A 24,527-nucleotide genomic window follows, 5' to 3' on the forward strand; every position below is an offset into this window, starting at 1 on the left:
GCGCTGGCACTTCAACTGTCGCACTGTCATGCTGCTCCTGCTCTCTACCTTGGAGCTGCCCCTCGGGAGCCTCCTGCTTTCTGCCAGGGTGTGGAAGGGAGAAGGGAGGGCAGTGATGTTAGGGTGTCCTTCCTCCCCCCACTCACACAGAGAGAAGGGGATGGAGGGAGCTTGGCAATGCAAATCTCTGTGTGTGTGTGTGTGTGTGTGTGTGTGTGTGTGTGTGTGTGTGTGTGTGTGTGTGTGTGTGTGTGTGTGTGTGTGTGTGTGTGTGTGTGTGTGTGTGTGTGTGTGTGTGTGTGTGTGTGTGTGTGTGTGTGTGTGTGTGTGTCCTTTCCTCTCATATCCTGACCCAGCACATATGTGGGGGGTGGTTGTTGTTACTCCTTTTACTGCTTGCAAAGTGGGTTAGTTTTGGTTGGTGACTGGTCTGTGCATGTCATCATTTTCATTTCTCTCTTATGCTTAAATTTACTTCTTTGAGTAGTGAGTTCTAAAATGCCTAACCTGGCATGGCTGGAGTCATTATACCTGCTGCTCCTGGAGGTGGCTGGCATGTCCCTGCAGCTCCTGAGAAAGGCAGAGCAGGGGGTCTCCACATGCTTCCCTTGCCTGCAGACACCACTCCTGCAGCTCCCATTAATCAATAACTGGGAACCATGGCCAGTAGAAGCTGTGGGCTCAGTAGATGAGGGGCAGCACATGGTGCCATTGCTGTACATGCCAGCTGCTTTCAGGTACAGGGCCACACTGCTCCACCACCTGGATGCCATCTCAGTTAAACGGTGCCCAACTAGAGCCTGCTTCTAGAACCCCTGTCCCAGCCCTGAACCACCTCCTGCACCCAATCTCCTGCCCTTCACGTGAGTCCCCCTGCACCCAAACTCCTTCTCACAGCTTGCACCCTGAACCTCCTCCTTGATCCCATCCCCTGCCCTGGGTTAAGCCTGGAGCCTCTTCCAAGATTACAGCCTGCACCCCAATCCCCTACCGCAGTCTGGGGAAAGAGTGAGGATGGGTGAGGAAGGGGAAGGAGTGAGCAGGGTGAGGCCTGGGAGAAGGGGTGGAGCAGGGGCAGGGCCTCAAAGAAGAGACGGGAAATAAGGGGGCAAGGGCATTTAGGTTTGAGGTAGATCTTACGTTGCACTTCAATTGAAAAAGTTTAAAAAAGATTGGTGACCACATTTTAAGTTACTTTCACTGCTGGGATACACCCACATTTTTCCCAACAAAAGGCGTCATTGGCAGCTTGATTGAGGACCACTCCCACTATTCACAACATGGAGAAAATTATAGCCATCTTCATCCTTAACACAGATCTGTGGCCTGCAGAGATTGCAGGCCTAAGCACTGTGACCCCCACATTGCTCTACTCAATTAGCCTTAATTTAGTTTGCAGGAATAATCCCACCATGGTATTTTGGTTCCTTAAATATTACCTGCCCACATGGGACAATGCCTGCCTGGATAGGAAATCTCCCTGCTGGGTTCCTTGAAAGTTGTCAATGCACCCCTAGGTTGGGCAAAGTTCAGCTCCCACAGCTATAAGAGGCAATGATTTTGTCCCCTAATGTTAGAGGTTTTATAGGATTCATATTGTGGAAGGAGGGGGGGAAGAAAGAAGCTGAGTTGATTTTAAAAGTTATTCAATGTTTTGAGAAAGGATTCAGAAATCATCTATCAACTCAACCAAGTGAGAGCAATGGCGGGGTACAGAAAATGCATGCTCCTGTAGCTCAAAGTAGTAGCATATAATACAGATTTAAACTGATTGTTTTAAATGTAGGTAAGGCAAGCCAGACAGGCAGACTAGGAGACCAATAATTTCAGTATATGCACAAGATATGTATGGCATGGACAGCATCATTCCTAGCTCCTCTGACTCAGCCCACCAATATGCCTTAACCCTGGAGGGTATGTGTGTACAGGTTGGACCTCTCTGGTCTGGCACCCTTAGGACCTGACTGGTCCCAAATGAGAGAATTTGCCAGACTAGAGGAGGTCCCCTGCCTTTGGCCCCTAATCCCATCCCCCAGTCACTGGCAGGCTATCACCCTAGTAAACACCCAGCATCCAGCCTCCCCTCCCCCACACTGCTAGCCTGGCTGAGCTGCTCACTCAGGTGTTGTTGACTCCCTGGCCACCTGGGTTGCCTCAGGCTCCTGCCGCAGGGTTCCGGCCCTAGCCCCACTTGCCGTGGGCTACTGGAGGTGCCCCAGCCCCACACTGTCCCTGGCTGGGCTAACCCTGGCCTTGGCTGGCCCTCCTGCCATTAGGCTCCTGGGCTCTCTGGTCCAGGAGCATCGGACCAGAGAGTGCTGGTTTTCAGAGGTGCAAGCTGTATTGAAATCACAGGGTGTGGCTGAAACTCAAGTAGATGCACCCAAGACAGTCAGGGCGCTGTAGCACAGATGCTGTGGCAACGCATGCTTCAGGACGGCTCCCAAACAAGTGGTTTGTAGAGGATGAAAGGGTAGTTCAGTCTTCATGACTCTTTCAATGCAAAAGCCAAACATTAAAGCTGTGTCTACACTGGGCCACTTATTCCGGAAAATCAGTTGCTTTTCCGGAATAAGCTGCGAGCTGTCTACACTGGCCCTTGAATTTCTGGAAAAGCAACGACGCTCTACTGTACAAAATCAGCCGCTATTCCGGAAAAACTATTCTGCTCCCGCTTGGGCATAAGTTCTTATTCCAGAACACTGTTCCGGAAAAGGGCCAGAGTAGACAGCCCAGTAGTCTTTTCTGGAAAAAAGCCCTGATCGCAAAAATGGCGATCGGGGCTCTTTTCCGGAAAAGTGCGTCTACATTGGCCACAGATGCTTTTCCGGAAAAAGGGCTTTTCCGGAAAAGCAGCCTGCCAATGTAGACACTCCTTTTCCGGAAAAACTGAAAACGGAATAGTATTCCGTTTTAAGCAGTTCCGGAAATTCATGCCAGTGTAGACACAGCCCATGAGTGCTAGCAAGCAAGCTAGCTGTGCCAGGAGTTTATGGTTGGTGACTGTATGCCCACAAGGTGCACAACCAAGACCTACCCAACCCATTTCAAATATACCCTCAAAGAGTCATCAGGATAAATGACAGTCAGCCACTGCTCGCAACTACATTTAGTTTTAGAAATGCTGCTGCGTTAGCAGTGGTGACATTATCAGGTTCAGAGTCAGTCCTTTCATTGTCACTTTTTCTTGTCAGCTTTTCCAAATAGCAAATGTTTTTTCCAAGCCATAAAACCCTGGGTCGCAAAGAATGCCATGAAAATAGGGCCAGAAAATCAAGGCAGCAGCAGAGCAGACTTCCAAGGAAAGGGAAGCCAACATCCAGCTGACTGTGTTTGATTTCAGAATGTCTTTATACTTCACTGTGCCAGACTACAAAGGCAAATGTGAATCTTCAGACTCTGGTGTCACTTTAATGAAAGATACAACATGCAGTTTATCCTCTGACTGGAATAAATTGAATCATATTGATCAGTACAGTATGATACTGAAACTTAGCTTCAGTAATAGATTATCTCTAATTTAAACAGCTGGCTAAGGTTTAGATAAAGTAGAAGTCATTTTAATTGTTTTCAATTATTTCCATACTGATTTCAGAATGATTTGATGCCCTGGGTGATTTTCAGATTATGAAAATTGGCATCGCTCTTTTTCAAGGAAAATTTTGAAAACTTGCTTTTTTCCAAGGTTTCCACAGATTTTTTTTGATGTTTTTAATGAAAACCGGGAACCGATACATTTTTTGTGTTTGATAATTAAAAACAGAAAACGTTTCAATTTTTTTAAATGAAAATTATTTTGGTTTCTATTTTTTCATTAAAAAACTGGAAAAAATTCAATCTTAAGGAACATTTTCATGGATATAAAATTTTGATTTTGGTCAAAAATCCCTTTTTAATAAAAAAAAAAATCAATGAACTATGTCTGCCATTGACACCAGTGGAGCTATGCCAGTTTACTATGTCTGTGGAGCTGATCCATGGACATTAATTGTGAATTTGTGATCTGTTGCAAGCATTTCTAAAGTCATTTGGTCCTTTAGCTGTAGGTACCGTTCATTCAAAAAATATTTCACACTTCTGCTTTCCACATTCAGAGTTCCTACAACTAAGAGTCTGATTCTCCTCACTATTGGTCTTGGAAGTGATCTCTCTCATACAAATCACCCCCGCTGGAGTAAATGGAACGGATTATATGAGGGAGGAGTACATGAGGATTAGGCTGCTGTATGTCTACACTGCACTGTAAAATAAGATAAGTAGAATTTGAGGTGTCAGGCCCTGGATGTGTTAAACGAGGGCTTGAGTGTCTACCCCCATGTATAACCCCAGGTTAGGAATTGTTGAACCCTGTGTCTCAATCTGGGGCTCCAGCATCTATGGACCCAGGTCGGAACCCTTCCCCACCATATGCCAGACTTTCTAGGGCCCTTTCCAAATGTGACAGCTCTAGTCCTTTGTTTATGGTGCAGGGTGCCACATATCTTGACTGTCCACCAAATTTGATTGTCCAGAGGCCAAAGAAAATCAGCCTATGGGGCTAGGGATACTTACGGCAGACTTCCAGAGCACGAGTCTGGAGGGGCTGTCTATGCTGCAAAGCAATAGGGCTTGAGACCTTAAGCTCCCCAGCTTGATTCAGGCTCGGACCCTGGGTCCAAGCCCTGGGTTAGAGCGACTCACATCTAGACAGAAGAGGGGTTAGGCTTGAGCCTGAGTTTTAACCCTGTGCTTACACTGCAGTGCATAAATGCCCTGAGGATATGTCTACAGTGCATCTGGTAGGGCACTACCGAACACAGGCAGACAGACAATGCTAGCGTTGTTCAAGATGCTATGCTAAAAACGGCAGCATTGCTGGGGATAGCACAAGCTGTAGCACAGGTACTGGGCCTGAGTCTGTACCCATGTACGAGGTGGGTTTGTACTCAGGGGGCTAGTGTGAGCCGCCACTCTTATTACCCAGCAGTTCTGCTGCTACTTTTAGGGAGTAGCTCAAGTAGAGTTAGCATGTGTGTATCTGCTTAATCCGGGAAGAATGCTCCCAGATGCAGTGTAGATTATTGCTGCCAACCCTCCGAGGTTGGTCAGTCTCGAACAATTAAAGATTAATCCTTTAAATTAAATATTATATCATGTGATAAAACCTCCTGGAATATATCCAACCAGAATTGGCAGCCCGAGGGTAGATATGCCCTCAGTTTGTCACAGTTGTTTTTCTGTTATATGATACTCCATGTATTTTTACTGTCGTCTTCTCCCAGGAATATGAGGTATAAAAAAATACCTCAACACTGTTTATTCTATGTGGCTTTGCTTTTCCAAACAAGGCATGGGAAATGCATACATCAGATCCACTTACCTGTATTTGATTACCAGGATATGTGTGCTTCTGGTTCCTGTTCAGAGCTGCAGAAACATATCCTGGTATCACAAGGAACTAGCAGTAAAACGCTATGGATTCTGAATGGGCTTTTAATTCCTCCCTCTTTGCAAGTGGAAATATAATTTCTAAATTGCTTCTCCACCAGATAACTAGTTAAATATCAAGGAAACTAGTTCTGGACAGGGGTCTGCAACCCCCCCTCCCTCCAATTTTCTCCTTTATGCTCCAGAGGTGCCATAGCAGGCTGACCTGCACCTGTGAATGAGGAGAACTGGACAAGACCCAGTACATCTCACCAGGACTTCCGGGGCCCAGAATTGAATGCACTTTCCTGCTCTGGGAAGTGAGGAGGAGGAAAAGGAGAAGGGGGGTTATTTACCTGCTCTAGGGAAGAGGCATATCTGCTATGGCCTGTGTAAGTGTTAAAGTGTATTGGTTTATAATCCAGTCAGTCCATGCATAGAGCTTATCCATTCTCACCCTGGATTAGACAGATTTTCTATCATGACTAGCTGCCAAGAGGAATACATGCTGACCCTTCTGAAATGTGCTACACTGGGGGAAGATCCACTGTAGCAGTGCAGCTCCAGACCAACTTTTATTCAGTGTGCTGGCTTGATGGAATAATGTGGGCCTATATCTACCATATATTTGAGAGAGTTTGTCTGTCTAAGAACTCCACCTAAATGATAATAGCTAGCACCACCAAATTCAGTATTCAGCTTTCTTTTATCATAACTTAAAGCAAGATCAGGGTTTGGTTATGCCAGGAAAATGGGGATGTGCCTGGAATGAGATTTCTTCTCATAAAACCAAACAAAAAAGACACAGAATCAGCAGACATGCAAAAGGAGCTGGCTGCGGGCATGACCCCCTGAAGAACTTCCCATCGCCCCAAGCTCCCCTTAGGGAGGGTGGGGATGAAGCTCCCCCCACCTAATTCATACGGTAATGTTGTTGGCTGTTCTCCTTCATCAGGGAGTGAGGGGAAAGCGCACAGTTTGCTGCATTCCTCACTCTGTCTGGGGAGTGCAGATGAACCTGGACCTGCCCCAATTGGGAGAGATGCACCCCACGCCCAGCTGTGCCTGCTAGAGCTGCAGCAGCTATTGAGAGGCGTTTCCCACCTGGCCCCAATCTGCTGTGGTGAGAGAGGGTTGGGGTAATCCTCTCTCCCCAAGCCTGCTTGCACAGTGAACTCCTCATGCCCAACCCCACCCCAGAGCAATTATTTAAATGAAGCATTTTTTTTTTCACTTTATTTTCCAAAAAACAAAAAATTAATTGAGTTAAGGACCCAAGCCATGCCAGGTAAATCTTTTAGCAATGAAATAAAATGCATGCCCAATCCTTAATGGTGATTGAATATTTATTTCACATGGCTGGAAAGACTGAACAAGTCACTGATGTGAAGGAAAAGCATAATGTTAATTTCAGCCTAACCACAGCGTGGGCGCTCTCACTCAATGATTTCAGTGTTTGCAAAACCGAAAGACAGTGGAAAATGAGTTAAACTAAATTGTAAGTTGTTTCTTACAAAAGCACTGGTAGGAAGAAGTCTGAAATATGAGGATAATAAATGGATATTGCTCTGCTGGATTCCCTTTGTTTAATGCAATCCCATAAAGTAGCCTGATTCTCCTTTAACATTAGTTTTATAGGTGTCTAGTTCCATTGCCTTCGCTGCAGTTGCTCCTTATTTGCATTAGCATAAGCAACAGTAGAATCAAGCTCAACATCAGTACATTCCAACAGTGCATTTCTGCCATGCTCTTTCCTTTGAGTGGGTGAAGGAGAGTCTGCTCCCTCCACTGAAATCAAGGGCAAGAGCAAAATTCCTATTGACTTCACTGGGGTCAGGATTGCAATCTGGTATCAAATCATAGATATCACTAAGTAGAAAATACCTTATGTCTTTTGGTCTAGCTCCCTCCACTTAGTGCAGGATTATTGGCATTCATAATTTTGCAAAAATAAAAGTTACTTCCTTCTCCGTGATTGTCAGACATGCTTATCAAGCAAGTTGGCATATAAAGTTACTAATAAAACTGACAGGTAAATATTACTCCACCTTTTAGTCATACAGGTCAAGACAACCATTTAAATTAACTCTTTGCAGAGTTTTGCCAAATTATCTTTTACATGTTATTAGAACTACTGAAGTTAGAGTGATTAAGACCTCACATATTTGAGCGTAGCTGTGTTTTAAAAAAAACAGAAGTGAATTTTGTCCTAAAAAAGGTGCCAGCCCAGGAGATGAACTGCCTGGGTTTGTCAAAAGAACAAATACAACATGTGCAACAGCAGGATTAACATGTTCTCCTCCCTAATATGATTCATCCCTGAGCCTGGAAAGACCACCTTTAGGACTGAAAACGGAGTCTGGTTGACCATTAAAGCCAAATATCCAGATGTTCACAAAAGCTCAGTGCCCATTTAGGTACCAAGCTGAACCAGACAGATGTTTAAATATGCTCCATTCCCTGCAGCTACTATACTGACTGAGAACAATACATGTTGTTCAGTTGCCATGCAATTTTGAAATGCTGGTGACTTAAGCTCAGTGGCTTGATGGGAGCTAACCATTCTGAAAACCTGGACCCTGTCTCTGAAGAGCCTGATAGCAGAGGTACTATGACATTGTGGTGGCTTTCTTTGTGATGTTGGCTCCTGGCCACTAAGAAATGGACTGGGGCTGCTAATTGTAAGTAATTATGAAACACTGAATCACCCAGTCTAGATCTTAATTTGTATTGCAGGTGCCACTAAGCAATGTTGTGCTACATTGCATGTCTTTTGATGAAATCAGGGAGAATGAGAAAAGTTTCCCTGAAACTGATTGCAAATGTAGGGGTAGGAACAGGAGCATTGATTGGTGAGTGTCAGAAACAGGAAGTGACCAGAAGAAGCACAGGTGACTGTAGCATTGGGTGGAAGTCACAAGAAAGAGCTTCTTTTGGGTCACAAGACTGGCTCGAATGCCGCTTTGGATTTTGATAAAAAGAAACTACCTCCAGTGTGCTCCTATTTGTTTAGGGAAACGGGACTTTTCTGTACATTTTTGTGACTAAGTGGAGTTGCACCCAAGAAAGATTTGACTCTTTATCAATTTCCCCTCCTAACGGAGACAACCCAGCGAGGCACTCAAAACTGGCCAAGGGACAACATCTATCAGATGGTAACAATATTAATTCACTACCAATCTGAACCACATTCAAAGGAATGACCTGGCAGTGAAAGGCTACTTATCTTAATACCAATTTCTAAAATACCCAGCTCCTACCACACAGTATCTTTTAACCTTATCTACAATAGAGCTTGCATTTTCTTCTCTGATACAAAAGTCTGTAATACATTTCTAGCAGCTCAGCTTTCCTTGATGCCCACGTTCATTAAAGATGGTTAAAGCTTTGTTCTGGAAGAAGATCAATAGAGGTTCTCCCTAGTATCAGAGTTCAGCAGTGCATGAATTTTCACATCTTTCCCTGAAGAAGTGCTAATGATCAAGATGTTTCTTTAAAAAAAAAATCTTGACTACTATACATAAGTCTTCACTTAATTTCCAGGCCTCCGTCTCTGAACTTGTTTATCAACACTGTCTTGTTTGAGTGCTTAAATATCATGAAAGACTTAGGTCATGGTTTTCCTTTAAAAATGACACTAGAGACAAGCAGAAGACAAAAAATTATTCACGCCTGGAAAAAACCTTATAATTACAACTGAAAACATTAATTTAGCTGACTAGTTACTAGAGTGACGAAGCTGAAACACACTTGTCCATGTGCTGTCAAATAAGCATGGGAGGACAAATAATTTACTTCTTTTTAAATGACGTGAATTGAAGAAAGATTCTTAGTGATAAGCCCATGAGGATCTCAGATAGTGGGCCAAATACTCAGCTGCTGTAACTCCGTTGATTTCCATGGCATTATACCAGTGGAGAATTTGGGCTAGAGTTGTAGCTGGTGTAAACTTGCTGATTTCTGTCTCAAAGTAGATAAGTGGACTCACTTCTCCCCTTGTATTTGGATTGGGAAAATCTAGGTGAAGACTATATTTTTGTGATGGCCTGACCTTTGCCTCTTCATCTTTGAAGTCAGGATACATCTCAGAGCACCTGTTTTATTGTATGCCCATGGAGATTGTCTGCCCATGGAGATTGATGAACATGAGTCACTTTTAGTTATCTCCAAGGGACAGTACTGAATGGACAGCCATTTGAGAGTTTGTCCTCAGCTCTCAATAATGTCTCCAGAACATTGTCACAGGTCACCTGCACATACAAATGAAACACGTGGGGCTGGCATTAGATTATCAATACTGATGACTGCGTTGTGAACAACAGATTGTCATATATTTATTACTAGTTAAACGAAAGCATCCAAAGGTCCATATCAAGACCAGAATCCAATTGTATGGTCTTGTTCAAACATCATCTAGACTATGGTGTCCAACTAATTCTGAAGCACTATAGTGGCTACAGCTGTAGCAAACTAGCCATACTCAACTGGCCAAATAGCCATTTTGTTCAAGCAAACTAGCCACACTCAACCAGCCAAACTGACACATGTGGCTAGTGCGTTGGACACCCCAGATCTAGACATTACAACCTAAGGATGACAAGAGATAACAACTGGGTATTCCAAACGGTCTGTAGAATCAAGGCACGGACGATAAAGGAAACTATAAGCAGAATGAATGTTATATAGGCCTGCAGTTGAGGGTATCCAGGTTGTAATGGGCCTGAAAGAAAGGATGTGACGGATGGGTATCTTATGGATTTGTGTGAGAAGGGTGCTCTGGTCAATATGGTATTGCATAAAAACATACAAAGTTTCTTGTGGGAGAAGTAGACAAATGAGTGATCAAAGTTACCATAATTTGTGGAGAAGCAGGCTCTGACCAGTGTGATACAGTTCCATGGCAGACAAATACAGAGGCACTAATTTCTGAAGAAACTTAAAAATGAAAAAAAAAATTCTGCAGAATTTGTATTTTATGTGGTTGATAATTGGCAACCAGCGGAGAGACTCAAAGTGATGGAAAGTGATATGGGAAAAAAATAGAAACAGAATCCTATTTTAGCAGGAACCCTGTGACTGGATCTGAACAAAATAGGTAGGTGAGGTGGAAGAGGAGAAGAGATTGTGTTAGATCTTCCCAATCGTCTTTTCTTTTAATTTCACAATATCCTGGGGGAAAAGGAGAATGATCTTATGAAGGACTCAAAAGTCATGAATAAGTATCTGGGATTGCAGGTGCAGGATTCAGTTAGAGTGAGAAGTGAAGGTGCCTGACCAGGAAGAGGGCAAAACTGAAGGGAGAGAGAATGATTTTCCAGTGGAGAAATACTGAGAAGACATGGGATTTTATCCAGAAGTGCCCAACACTGTATAAAGAGAAATTAAGCTTCATAGGACAGATTTTATGGTGGGATACAGAGCTGATGTAACTCCAGATAGTGGAAAAAGTGGAGTGACAACCAGGTCTATGTAGCAGAATACAGGACAGATAGTAGTGAAAGTGACAAGTAAGTAATATATTGATCTGAGGGAGCAGGAACATGGGGTGGAGGGCCCAAGGGCAGTTGGGTGATGGTGAAAGAGAGGTACTGGTGGCATCTCCACTGCACCCTTTACCTCAAAATAAGCTATGCAATTTGAGGTAATTTCAAAATAGTTTATTTCGTCATTGGCTGCTGTCACAGTGCCAAATTTCAAAATAAAGCACTATTCCAAAATGTCCCTTAACTCTCGTGGAACTATTTTGAAATAACAGATACGCTCAAAAGACATGGAACAATGATTCTGAGATGTTTTGGGATACCGGAAGTAGCACCGCAATGTAGAGGTAGCCAAAGAGACCTCAGTGCAAAGATCAGAGGAAGCAGTAGTAAAGTGAGAGAATTGGTCTGGGGATGAATCTCAAAGACGACAGTGGCAGCCAGGTGTAAAAACCGGAAAAAAAGGTGTAAATGAATCAGAAAAGTGATGGACAATGGCTTCATGGTGGGGAACAGAGTAACAGAACTGGATGGAGAAACAATGAGGTAAGGGGATGGAAAGAGAGTAACTGGACTCAGTATGACCAGGAGAAGAAAGCTTATAAAAAGCTGGCCCATGGCTTTATGGAAGTGAAGAAGATTTTCTCATCTGTTAGTAGCCTCTGAAAAATGTCACCCAGAGGGATTGTTCTGGGTAATTTACAGTGTGGCCAGGATTGGCTGTTGTTGCCTGGAAATAGTCAAACAGTAAGTGTGATGAGTTTTCTGTCTTCTTTTTGGATATAATAAATGAGATTTATTTGGGAATAGCTTTTTCCAAGAGGACAGATCTGTGTCTGGAGATAGCCTCGTTGTCTCTAGCTGACTCTCAACCAGATTTTCCTCACACTGGACCTAGATGTGCTGAGGGACCTTCCAGTTGCTACCTGAGAGTGAGACTCATTCACTCATAGTTGGTTAAGTCAAGCAATGTGGCGCTGGGCCTGTTGTTGGATGAAACCATTAGCCACTCCCTAGTGCAGGGGTGGGCAAAAGGGCCTCCATGGGCCAGATCCAGCCCACGGAGGCCCTACTGCTCCCCTGCTCCCAGGCCAATTAGGGACTGGGGCAGGGGAGTGCACGAAGCCTCCTCCCATGCTGTCAGGTGCACACGGCGCTTTGAAGCACCGCATGCTGCTGGCAGGGCGGGGGCAGTGTGGAGAAGACCCTAATTGGCTTGGGGGCTGAGGAGCGCGTGAAGCCTCCTCCCGCCTTGCCAGAAGCATGTGGTGCTTTGAAGTGCTGCACGTTGCTCGCAGGGTGGGAGGGAGCGAGGGGAAAAGGCTTCACATGCTCCCCTGCCCCCAGGCCCTGTTTGGCCTAGGGGCAGGGGAGCGCAGGAAGTCTCCTCCCACACCAGAGGCATGGGCACCTAAGAGGAATGTGGGGGAGGCAGGCAAAGGCACTCCCTCATCCCCAGACCAATCATTGTCTGGGGGTGGGGAACCCAGAAGTATCTTGGCTTCAGCCCTTCGCTTGATGTTCCACCCCTTCCAGTGAGGCCCGGTGCCACTTCAAAAATTTCCAAAGCAGCCCCAGGAAAAAATTATTGCCCACCCTTGCCCTAGTGGATCCTAGTGACTTATCCACCCTTTTTACAAGTTGGTGCCCTTCAAGAATAATTCCACATTCATTCATCCTGCAGCTTATTTTGCCACAACCACTTCCCAATCCTGGTGAGGTCCTTCTCCACTAGCATGATGAAAAAAGGGTTTCTAGGGCAGGGATGGAGACCTCAGGCAAGGGCCAAATGAGGCCCATGGCTTGCCTGGATCTGGCCTCCAAGCTTCAGGGCCCCACTCCAGCATTGGAGAGACCCTACTGGTGCTCCAAGCCCCCCACCGCCACACTGTGGGGCTAGAGCACACAGAATCTATTAGCCTGGGCCCCCCTCACCTGAAGTGTGCAAGGGGAATGTGGTGAGTATCTTTTTCCTTCTCAGTTAGGGATCACGTAAGTGAGGGATTGTTTGTTATTTTTTTCTTCTCAGTTGTGTGTGGCCCCCGACTGATTTTTCTATGGATCAGCAGTCCCTGACTCAAAAAAGGTTCCCCACCTCTGCATTATTAGATGGATTGTTCCTGAAAACAGGGCCCAAAGTTTAGCTTATAAATTTAATGGAATGGGATGTCCCTGATTACGTTTGTTATTCAGGTTTAATTAGGCTGTTCTTACAATGAAAACAATATGTCAGAAGCCCCCAACCACTGTGCATTGCTGGGGCAAAAGTTATGCCAGGATCACATGGCGGGGAAAGATGGCTCAGAAGCTTATTCTTCACCCCTCTGTGTAGCCACCAATCTTCCTCTCAGTGAAATGTAAGCACAAATGTCAGTGGGACCAGTGTGGGAGGAAGAAGAACCAGAGAAAAGCTGCAGCAAGCTGCACACTCACCTTGCAAACTGAAAACAAGCCACAAGAAAAGCCCGCAAATAGTTAATGCTCCTTGACGCATTAAGTCCTGCTACTTTGTATGATTCTCCACCACAGTCACAAAAGGAGGGGCTTCTGCCCAAGACAAATATACTTCTTTCATTTGTGATTAAAGTCGCCAGTGAACCCAGACATCCAGAGAAGAAAGCTTAGTAAATAACTATTATTGTCAGTACTAGCATCAACAAACATCTCCCCCTATTCAGTTACCCGCAATTTGCATACATCATTACGCAGACTGTAAACTCATTCAGACAGGCCTGCTTTGTATGGCACTCTGCTCTTGAAATATTGATGTAAGGTTGTGATTTTATTTGTTTAGATATTAGCTTTGAGTCTAAGCTGTTTTCAGAAGGCGGACATTTAATTTACACCTTTTAAATTGCCTGCAGTTCAAAAATTGGAATTAGACTAGTGAGGGCCACAGGGCAAGTTCCCAATAACCCAAACCTCCCATTAGCTGAGGGGTTTGGATATTTCCTGAAGCCTTTACATAGCTGTCTTTACCTGTCTTGTAGAACAGAATAATTTCCATTGATATGGTGAAAGCAACTCTCAGTCTACTGATATAGAGATGGTAACATGGTTAACCACAAAAAACAGTTAAACTGAGCAAAAAGTATACAATGAGATGAAAGACACATTGAAGATTAAAAATACTGACAAGAACACTTAGGGTTCATCTACACTGCGCCATTATTTCGAGATAAGTAACGTTAGTTCGAAATAACAATGCGAACATCTACACAGCCATTCTGTTATTTTGAAATAACGGATGGCTTATTCCAAAATCTGTAAAACTCATTCTATGAGGAATAACGCCTATTCCAAAATAGCTAATTCGAAATAAGACATGTATAGATGCTCCACTGCTGCTTTTTTGAAATAGCATCTCACCAGGGCCATTCTAAGTTATTCCCCCCCAGTGCCTCCTGGGGCTCTAAATCGAGATAGAGCATCCACACTAGGGAAGCCTGCCTCAGACTAATTTTGAGGCTTCCCTGGAGTGTAGATGTGCTATTTCGAAATAAGCTATTTTGGAATAACTATTCTGGAATATCTTATTTCAAAATAAACCTGCAGTGTAGACGTACTACAGAGGGTCAGATCACTGGCTGACTGAACAATTATTTGAATTTCATTTTGAATAGCTAAAATCTGATCTATTGATGTTGTAGTGAGAAACATCCCATATTTTGATGGCAAATAGTGTCATCTCAAGTCTGCTCCTGACAGCCACAAAAACTCAAAATTCCTATCTACTTGTGTTCACTGAGGCAACCAGAAGGAAAGCCAACTTTATGACAGTTCCATAGCAGTGATACAGGAGTGCAACTCTGGTGTCAAAATGTTAAGGACGCTAGACAAATACCTTTTTGCAAGCATTAACATCAGTATTGCTGTTGGCTTCATTGGGTACTCTGCTGGTCAGTCACTGTACTGAACACAATAAATAGCCTGTAGTCAAAGGTAGTGTCTCTTCCATTAGCAAGAGGTGCACAGAGAAAAACAGTTACCCAATCCTAAACTAAATCAGCAAAGAAAGGGACAGAACACTGACTTCACTATGACCCAGTTTATCTGGCTCTTATCATGACAGAAACATTTGACTCATAAATAAAACACATTAAAAAAGAATGGTAGTCACAGTGTTGTTGGTACAGACACTTATAAAATATTCTTCATTCAGAAAGAGCCAAAAAGTATTTTTACAGACCATTATAATACTATTTTACTCTTCCGTGGAGTGTTTCATCCGAGTAATCTCACATAAATTGTCAACAGTATTAGTATTGCTGTTTAACATTAAGAAAGTTAGGGCACAGGCAGTTTAAGTTGCCCACATTTATACCGTAAATCAGAGGCAAAGCCAAGAACAGAATGAAGCCTGCCTGTCCTCCTCTAAACATTAGATAGTATTGCCTCATAATATGAAAGTGAGATAGCATTGTCTAATGGTTAAAGTCTGACGAGGAAATATATATGTATGCACATAAACAACACACACACAAACATATACACACACACAGAGCCAAACTGATGTGGACACACACACGGGCACACAGAGTAGTTAAGTAGATTGAAACAGTGGGCTGATCTCTCATTGCAACAGCCAAGAAACAGGGAGTTTGGGAGTAATTTTTCCTCCCATCAGGGGGTGAACAGGAAACTCTTTCTCTGCTTCTAGTACTCTCCGTCCCTCCTTCTCCCTTCCCTCGTGACACACAGACACACAATTTAAACCCTAAGCATACAGCCCCACCACAGATTAGGATAAGAAAAAACAGCTGTCACTCACTCTCTTGTCCTTAACCCCTAGTGGAATCTCTAGATGCCAGGGCAGGCGGCTGTCAGACCCCATTAAAATGCTGCCATCCTTAGCAGGGCAGTGCCTAACAGCATGGCTCTTTACAAAGACAGCCTCCACAGAAGTTGCTCGTCACAGGAAGCAGGCAGCTGCTGCATTTCAACACACTGAGAAGAGAGGAAGAGGAGCTACTTATTGAGACACTGCACCCTTCCTCGGACACTTGTTTCAGTTGTGTTACCTGGAGTTTTTTTCCATCGGCAACTTTCTTCCAGGAGATGTTTCCTTTGCAGTTCTACGGCTACTTTCACTCAGCTGCTGATCTCCTGCTATTTCTCCCCAGCCTCTGTCCACAGATGCCCATGTAAATGGGCAGTGCAGGTCCAAATGGCCTTTCCCAGCCAGCAGTGGCTGAGCAGAGCGGAAGAGAGTGGACAGCTCAACACATCTCAGACTTTGCTGAGGCATCTGTGTCATAATCATTGGAAGGGAGGCTGCAGTGAAGTCTGGGGGCGGGACTGGAGCAAGTCTAACCCGTTTTACCTCTTCTTTCCCACAGCACCCCGCACCCCTCCCTTTAGCATGTGTGTGTGGTTTTGTAGCTGAGTTGGTTTCACTTTATGTGCTGTGCTCCAGCATGAGACAGGTATGTCAAGCTATGGCACATGGAAGGAAGGAGCAAAATTCCCCCACCCTAAGGGAGAACCACTGAAAGAAACCCTTGCACCTTTTTTCATTGCCTTTCCTTTCAAAGTCTCAGAGGAGTAGCCGTGCTAGTCTGTAACTTTAAAAATGAAGTCCTGTGGCACTTTAGGGTATGTCTACACTGCAAAGTTAATTCGAAATAACAAAGTTGATTCGAAATAACGGCTAATAGTGTCTATACATGCAAACCGCTATTTCAAATTAAATTTGAAATAGCGGAGCGCTTATTTCGAATTTGGTAAACCTCATTCTACGAGGAGTAATGCCAAATTCGAAATAGCTCATTCGAAATAAGTGCTGTGTAGATACTTAATTCAAAATAAGGGGCCTCCAGCCCTTCCCAGTTTCCCCTGGTAGCCACTCCAGGCCAAAACAGGAAAACTCCTCTCCTCTCCCCCAGCCCCGGAGCCCTTAAAGGGGTAAACTCTGGCCAGGACTGCCAGCACTCTGCCCCTGACCCAGCAGCCCCACCAAGAGCCGGGCAGCCAGTGCCAGCCAGTCGTCCCTCGCCCAGTCCCCCAGCACCCAGGAGCCAGCCAGGGGTCGTAGATACCGCGCTCCCTCCTGGACTAGTAAGCAGATCATGGACCTCATTAAGGTTTGGGGGCAGGCCCCCAACGTCCGTGATCTCCGCACTAGATGGAAGAACGTGGCCGTCTATGGCTGCATAGCTGCCACCATGGCCCAGAAAGGCCACAGGCACATCCAGGAGCAGGTACGCCTGAAAATTAAAGAACTGTGGCAGGGGTACACCAGGGCCACTTGTGGCAGCTCCACAGCAGGGGCAGACACCTGCCCCTATTTTGACGCCCTGGACCACATCCTGGGGGGCGGTGCAGTCTATGCCCCCCTAAGGGGCAGCGAGCCGGTACCAGAGGGCCCTGACCATGGCCTCTGTGCAAACACATCGGCTCTGATGGTGCAGGGCACGATCATCCTCACCTCGCAAAGGGGGGCTGGGCTTCACCCACTGTGTCCCCAGGGAGAATGGACCACATCTCTTCCTTCTCCACAGCCGCACCAGCTGCGCGTGCAGGGCGCACCACCCCACAGGATGACCACAACATGGCAGGGGTACTGACAGCAACATCTGGGGACCCTGCGAGCCCTGACCCACATCATGGAGCAGCGGGCACAGGAAGAACGGGAGTTCCGGAGGGAGCTGCTTGCCCAGGGTCGTGCCATCTGTACCCACCTGCAGACCATGGTGCAGAGCGTGCTGCTTCGTGCCGCTCCAGCGCCTGCTGCCCCCCCCCAGCTACCGTTCCTCATCCCACTTCTTCTCCCCCTCCCCCCTCTCCCTCCTCCTCAATCTCCACACCCCCCACCTCAACCTCCACACCCTCCTCCCCATCCCCCCAGGGACGCCAAGGCCCCCACACCTGCTGTGCTGGGAGACACGTGGCCCGACGAGACCCCCACCCTTAAGCGCTGAGCTTCCCCTCCCCTTCCTTCCCTTGCTTCCCCCTTCCAGCTCCCCTCTCCCACCCTCTCTCCTGTCTCCTGCCTCCTTTCCCCAGTCTCCCCAGAGGTTCATCCCCCCTCCCCCCGCCATTTTGTTAAATAAAGAGTTTTTATTTTTTTTAAAAAGGGTTATTTTATTTGACATCAGGAAGTGGGGGCTAAGGAGGGGTAAATGGAAGGATGTGAGGGAGGAATGGGGCACAAGCCCCCAGTGGGACAGACCAGGGAGACTGTTAGTGCTCCTCGGGGTGGAAGCTCTCCCGCAGGGCCCCCTGAATACTGACAGCCTCTCAATGGACCTCCCAGATGGCAGTCTGCAGCAAGTGCAACCAGGCTGATGGCAACGTGTCCACAAGACGCACCAGAGTGCCCAGGGTCAGCTCTGGCTCCCTGTGGCAGAGTGCTGTGGTGTCCCGAGTGAGGGCAAGCAGAGCACAGAGAGACACAAATGCTTTGCTGTTCCTCATCAAAGTAGACAAGCAAGCAGGGAAACCTGAGAACTGTCTGTCCGGGGTGGGGGTAGGGTCCCCATAAGCACAGACCTCAGATAGCCTCAGGCAACAACCCCACACATTAAGTCCTGACCTGGTGCCCTGCCGGCACTGGTTCTAGCCAGCCTTAACTCTGATTCAGAGTCCAATCAGTGTGGATGCGCTATTTTGAAATAGCAAAACGCTATTTCGAAATACATTTTGTGTGTAGATGCATTAATTTGAATTAGATTAATTCGAATTAACTATTTCGAATTAAGTTAACTCGAATTCACGCTATAATGTAGACATACCCTTAGAGACTAACAAATTTTATCTCTCTCTCTCTATTTATGTATATAGCTAGAGTATCCTGAGCTTTCATGAGCAAATCCCACTTCTTCAGATGCGATGAAACTTGAGTCTCACTTGAACAAGTGGGTTTTGCCCACGAAAGTTCACGATACTATATATATGTAGATTTTTTGTTAGTCTCTAAGGCAAGGGTGGGGAACCTTTTTTGGTCGGGACTGGTGACTCACAGAAAAATCAGTTGGGGGCCACACACAAGTGAGAAGAAAAAAACCCACCCAAACCCTCACTGACGCGGCCCCTGACTGAAAAGGAGAAAAACTCCTCATTTCCCTTGCACACTAGAGCCTGGAGGGGATTGAGCTAGTAGATTCTGTGTGATCCACCCTCACAGGAAGATGTGGGGGAGGAGGCCTGGAGTACCAGCGTGGGCTTCCCACTACTAGGAATGGCCTACGCCTCAAGGGCTGCATCTGGTCCCTGAGCCTTAGGTTCCCCACCCTTGCTCTAAGATACCACAGGACTACTCATTCTTTCCTTTCAAACCCTTTCTTGAGGAGATTCCCTTCAGGTATTTTTAGGTCTTGGGGGCAGTGTTTCATTACTCTATTATATTACACTTATAATTGTTCTAGAGTCCAGCCCTCAAGCCCTATGGCAGGGTGAACGGTAGTTTAAAGAATTAAAATCCCTATTTAATTATGTAGGTTTAATCCAACACTAGCAATATCACTATCAAAATGAGGCAAAGCTAGAAGGTGCCATCTACAGTGATTTCTTACAAGCGAGGGACCCACATTGCTGAAGAGAGCACAGCCATTTCTTAGGGTATCAGCCAGACAAGAAGAAAACAATGCTGATGTGAACGGGTAAATCTAAGGTTAAGGGAAGAGGGACTGTTCAAAGGAGGGGTTCAGCAATTCCAGGGGAGCAGGGCCCAGGCCTGTTAAGGGCCCATGAATAACCTGCTTCTGTCCTTTTCCCATCACTCTTTCACTCTGCTTCTGTGTTTGGCCCCTATCCTTCTCTGTTTAGTGTCACAAATGGTATTTTGGGGAGTGCAGTGTGTTGAAAGGGCTATTCAGAGCCTCAGAGATATACTCTGGGCTGTGTTTAATGCCCAATATGTTATATTAAGTGTTCTGTTTAGGCCCCAAATGGACCATTCAGGGCCTCATTTAGTTCCCTGAAAGGTGTATGCAGTGTCCCTTTTATGTGCCCCAACTGTACTGTTTAGGGCTGAATGGAGTATCAGGGTGGGTCCTGCTTAGTGTTTTGCAGATATCATTGATACCCAAACCACACAGGAGAGGGTCCCAATGGGGCTGGGAGTGCAGGGACAGTGTGGATGCAGAGGGTAAAGGGGCTCTGAGTCCTTGGGCCCCATGTCAAAGCTGCTGCCTCTATCCCACTGTCCCTGTCAGTCCCAGCCCAGATCCATCGTTCCCTGCTTGCTCAGCTCTGAGTCTGTGCCTATAAGGTGCCAGGTAGCCAGAAGGGACCCCTGTGTTTTTTCCTGGCTCCTCTTCAGCTTCTAGCCTGTACTGCCTCCCCCTGCCTTCTCCCAAGCTGTTACATCTGCCACTCCCCTGACTACTGCAGTTCTCAGCTTTGGGCTTTGCTCCACTCCTCCATGGACTTAGGCACTACTGATGGACAGGCCAATGTGTGGACAGTGCTCACCCATGGGGAAATGGAGTGGACCTGGGAGGTTGTGTGAGGCAGCAATAGGAGTCCAAGAAGCTCTATAAAAAGTAATTCTGGAAGAAGCTAGGTGAAGACCCTTCTTGAGCTTCAAAAATAATTGGTGGGAGAGGGTCTGTGAGACATTCCCCTACATACACTTTGGACACTGGCTATAGCTCTGAATTTACAAAGATATCACAACCTTACATAGATTTCTCTCAGTTGCACAGAAATACTAGTTAGTGCTTTTACCTTGTAATAACAACATCTGGAGTTCACTCGACTTACTCACAAGGTATGACAGTGTTCCAGGACATTGTGGAAACTATTAAGGCTGATACTACAAAGGAACTGCATTCAAATTTATCAGCAAGATCATTATAAAAGTCCACCAGACAATTTTTGTAAAAATATGAAGGCTAACTACTTCTCTACTATGTGTGAGTGCATTCCAGATCTCTAGCAAATGGGACAAAAAGTCTCAGGTGTTAAAATAGGTTGAGGTTTTGAAAGATAGTGTAATGCTGCCTCCAGTGACTCAAGAGCATGTGTACCAACCTCAGGGCATATTGTTAAGAAGCAGAGCACAAACACCCAATTGCGTGTGAATTCTCAATTTAGATTTCACCAATGTGAAACTCCTCACCACACACACCCCTCACATAAGGGAATTTGCCAATAACCTCAGGTCAAATCTGCAGTACTTTGAACTTTGCATCCCTCTAGTAGATCCAGTAGTTCCTCTGTCTGAAGTGATGAGTAAGGATCCAGTGGGGTGATGACATTTGCCCTTCTAAAATCCATACCAAATGTCCATAATTCCATCATGATGGAAGAAACCAAGGAGCTTTTTGATTTGATAATCACTTCCGTGTCTATAGAATCATAGAACCATAGAACTGGAAGAGACCTCAGAAGGTCATCAAGTCCAGCCCCCTGCTCTAGGCAGGACCAATCCCAACTAAATCAACCCAGCCAGGGCTTTGTCAAGCCGAGACTTAAACACCTCTAGGGATGTCTAGCATGTTTTCCACCTCCTTCTGAATTGTCTTTGCATTTCTCCTTCAGCATTGTATGTTCCACTAAGGGGCATGGCCCTGCAGCTGTAATGGAATGCATTATTTGATTATTTAAATCAGGCAGATTGGAAAATACTTGCCTGTGATATTCCAAGAGGACCATCTCCTGCTTTGGGTTGAGTCCAAACACTTTGAAATCTCCATGATCTTCTTACTTTCCTGACTGAATCAATTAAAAGGGCAATAAATGTTCACTCATCAGCAGAACAAATCATACCCAGACCATCTCTCCTGTGTGGCAAGCCCTCACTCTGTGGACATACATGTTTACACAGCTCTCCTCTCATGAGGTTTCGTTTCACCATAAGTGACCTCATTCATTCTATCACCTCAAAAGGTCTTTCCAAACAATCTTGCAGCTTGTTTTTCCTCAAAGGAATCAATACTAGCACAAAGCCACCTGTACTAAAAAAAAAATCGCTGTCTCCAGTGATCTTGTCATGCCAAGCTCTCTGAGACTCCTGACTGTTCAAAGTTCAGATGCACTCAAGTCCATCACCCCCTTTAAATTATATTTAGAACAAGTGGCCTTACTTTCCTAAAAGCTGTTCTCACTCTTCTGTATTACCTTCCCCTAAGAGCCTCAAATTAAATCTTGGGACTTCCCCTCACTTCTTGTCATTTAAGGGAAATCAAAAGGGGCAAATCCATAGACTCTTCAGGGTATACTTGTGTATGCCTATGGACTATATATCTGAGAGAGTTTGTCTGTCTGTCTCTCTCTCTCTCTGTGTTTGTTCAAGAACTCCTCCTAAACGGTAAAAGCTAGGGCCACCAAATTTGATATGCAGCTCCTCTTATATGTGTTTGGTTGTGCCAAAACAATGGGATATGCATGGAATGTGATTATTTTTCATAAAACAGAAAGGGAGGGCTCTGCTAGCAGGGACAGTTATACTGTATAATGACCACAGAGGGGCAGCAAGGGGCCAGAGAGAGGAACTGGAAAAGCTATAACCCCACTGGGATAGCCTGAGGCAGGGGTGGAGAAAGGAACAGCTGTCTACTATATATTTGAAAGAGTTTGTCTGTTTTTGTGTGTTTGTCTGTCTGTCCCACAGCTGGGGGACATGCACTCTTCCCCAAGCTGTTCCTGCAGCAGCGGCCATGGACAGGCGCTTTCCATCTGGCTCCAAGCTGCTGCAGTGAAAGAGAGTTGGGGTTGTTCTTTCTGGCCGGGGCAGCCTGTACACTGAATCCCTCATCCCCAAACCCACCCCACAGCAATGATTTAAATGAAGAAAAAGAAAAATTATTTGAGTTAAGGACCCAAGCAACACCAGGTAAATCTTCTAGTAATAAATAAGAGAGCAACACATGCCATTCATTCTCTTGCCCGGTAACACACATCCTCAGCACAGACTTCAGTCTCTCATTGAATCCTTCTATTTGAGTGTTAGTTTCTGGGAGTTTCCATTCCTCATGCCACATAATTTCCATAACTTTTTGAAAACTACAGACATGAAATTTGCACTATGATCTGACAAGATTTCTCTGGGAAAACCTACTTTGCTAAAGTTGGTAATTAAGGCAGAAGTTATGCTTTTAGATTCTATATTAGCTAGAACTCTAGCTTTAACATATCTGGTGGCAGACTCCACCACAAACAGTACATATTGCTTTCTATTTCTGGAAGGTCTAGAGTAGGGATTCCACAATATGCACATATAATCTGGCAAACTCTTTAAAAATGGGCAACAGCCACAAAGATGCCTTGCAGTGTCCCGTTGACCTCTTATGCTTTTGATATAAAACACAACTCTTGCAGTAAGCTTTTAATGTCTGAAACATGTGAAGACAATAGAAATTCTGTTTAAATCTCTCGCCGGTTCTCTCCACTCCTAAAGTCCAGCAAAGAGAAAATCATGAGCTACCTCTGCAGCAAGTCAGTCCTGTACTTATTGTGCACAAACACCTGCTTGCAAATCTCACCAGGGTGCCTCTTTTCCCCTATGAGTGTCCCCTGTATAACAAACCTTTTATACAGAAAACACCTATCCTTTCCTTCCCCCACTAGAGTATTTTTCTGAGCCACATCCCTCTGCTTGTCCAGAGGGTCAGCCTGTTGAGCCTCAATAAACTCCTTTGAGGTCTGAGTTATGAGCAGACTCTGACAAATAAACTCTACAACCGCCTGTTCTAGGGATCAGAATACAGTAATTCCTTATCTGATTTAACACTATAGATGTGTTTCAGAAAATGATTGTGTTAAGTAAAAACGTGTTATGCGGGGTCAATTTTCCCATTGAAAATAATGGAAAAGGTGGGGGTTGTGTTGGGACTGGGACATAAGGTTGGGGGAGAAAAGGGACTGGGTTACAGCAGGGAGAGGAGGTGTTTGGCTCTGGGGAAGGGAAGGAGAGGAGAGGGGAGGGGGACTGGATTGGGAGTATGCCCCTGTGATGGGTCTGCCGGGACCCGCAGCAATTCTTCCATACAGTGAGTCTGTTTATAAACTGGGCAAACTTTCTCCAACGCCCTTGTGTTGTGGAGATGTATTCTCAGTGCATGGGAAAGCCCCTTTCACTGCTCCATTATTCTTAACAACCTTGTTTGATCTACCATCAGACTCGTATATCTTTTCCTTGGCTTTAACGGCTACTATTTTCTCCATGTATCTATCATGGCATTTCTCCTTAGCTGCTTCCCTGGACTTGACTGCAGCCTGAACTACTTCGGTGTCCCTGAGTCACAATTTCACCATCAATCTCTGGTGGCCATGTTCTTCCTTGTCTCACATACTGCAAATAGGCCAATTGCACTACAGTGCTTTCCTCTGTGGAGACAGGGGCACCGCTTTCACTATGTCACACTCCAGTTTCCCTCTTTCCCTTGGCACCTGGTCAAAATTTATGAGCAAAGCTCTCAGTTTCTGATATTGATCTTTTCTTTTAAAGGATCTTCTGCAAACACAAATGTTCAAGGTCTTTGCTCTTCAGACAGTCACGTGACTGTGATTTCCTTTGTATCTATTTTTAGCCTTTAAAAAACTCAATATCAAGATTAAACTTGAACAGCACTGGGGTTATGAGCTATACATTTAATATGTGAATTCTGCCAGCTACACCAGTGTAATGCTGCCTGAAGTAACACAAGAGTGAGAGCACCAACCACAAGGCAGACACAAACTCCAAATTGGCTGTGA

At 45.3% G+C, this 24,527-nt stretch overlaps 1 protein-coding gene across 3 annotated transcripts in view; it reads right to left on the reverse strand.

Annotated features, from left to right (window-relative positions):
• Window positions 1-24,527, reverse strand: part of CRACR2A (calcium release activated channel regulator 2A) — a 122,776-nt gene that overhangs the window by 79,671 nt on the left and 18,578 nt on the right. Inside the window, exons 1-2 of one of the 3 annotated variants that reach the window (XM_075900586.1) lie at window positions 15,908-16,186; window positions 15,658-15,833 (exon numbers count right to left, since the gene is read on the reverse strand). The exons of 1 other annotated variant lie outside the window; for it this stretch is intronic. In XM_075900586.1, the coding sequence (XP_075756701.1) occupies window positions 15,658-15,720 (63 nt within the window). In that variant the 5' untranslated portion in view covers window positions 15,721-15,833; window positions 15,908-16,186. Of the gene's footprint in view, window positions 1-15,657; window positions 15,834-15,907; window positions 16,187-24,527 lie in introns of those variants that run through there. One more of the 3 variants, XM_075900595.1, reaches the window with a different exon arrangement.

This window comes from Pelodiscus sinensis, chromosome 1, assembly GCF_049634645.1.
Source record: "Pelodiscus sinensis isolate JC-2024 chromosome 1, ASM4963464v1, whole genome shotgun sequence".
Classification (NCBI taxonomy): Eukaryota; Metazoa; Chordata; order Testudines; family Trionychidae; genus Pelodiscus; species Pelodiscus sinensis.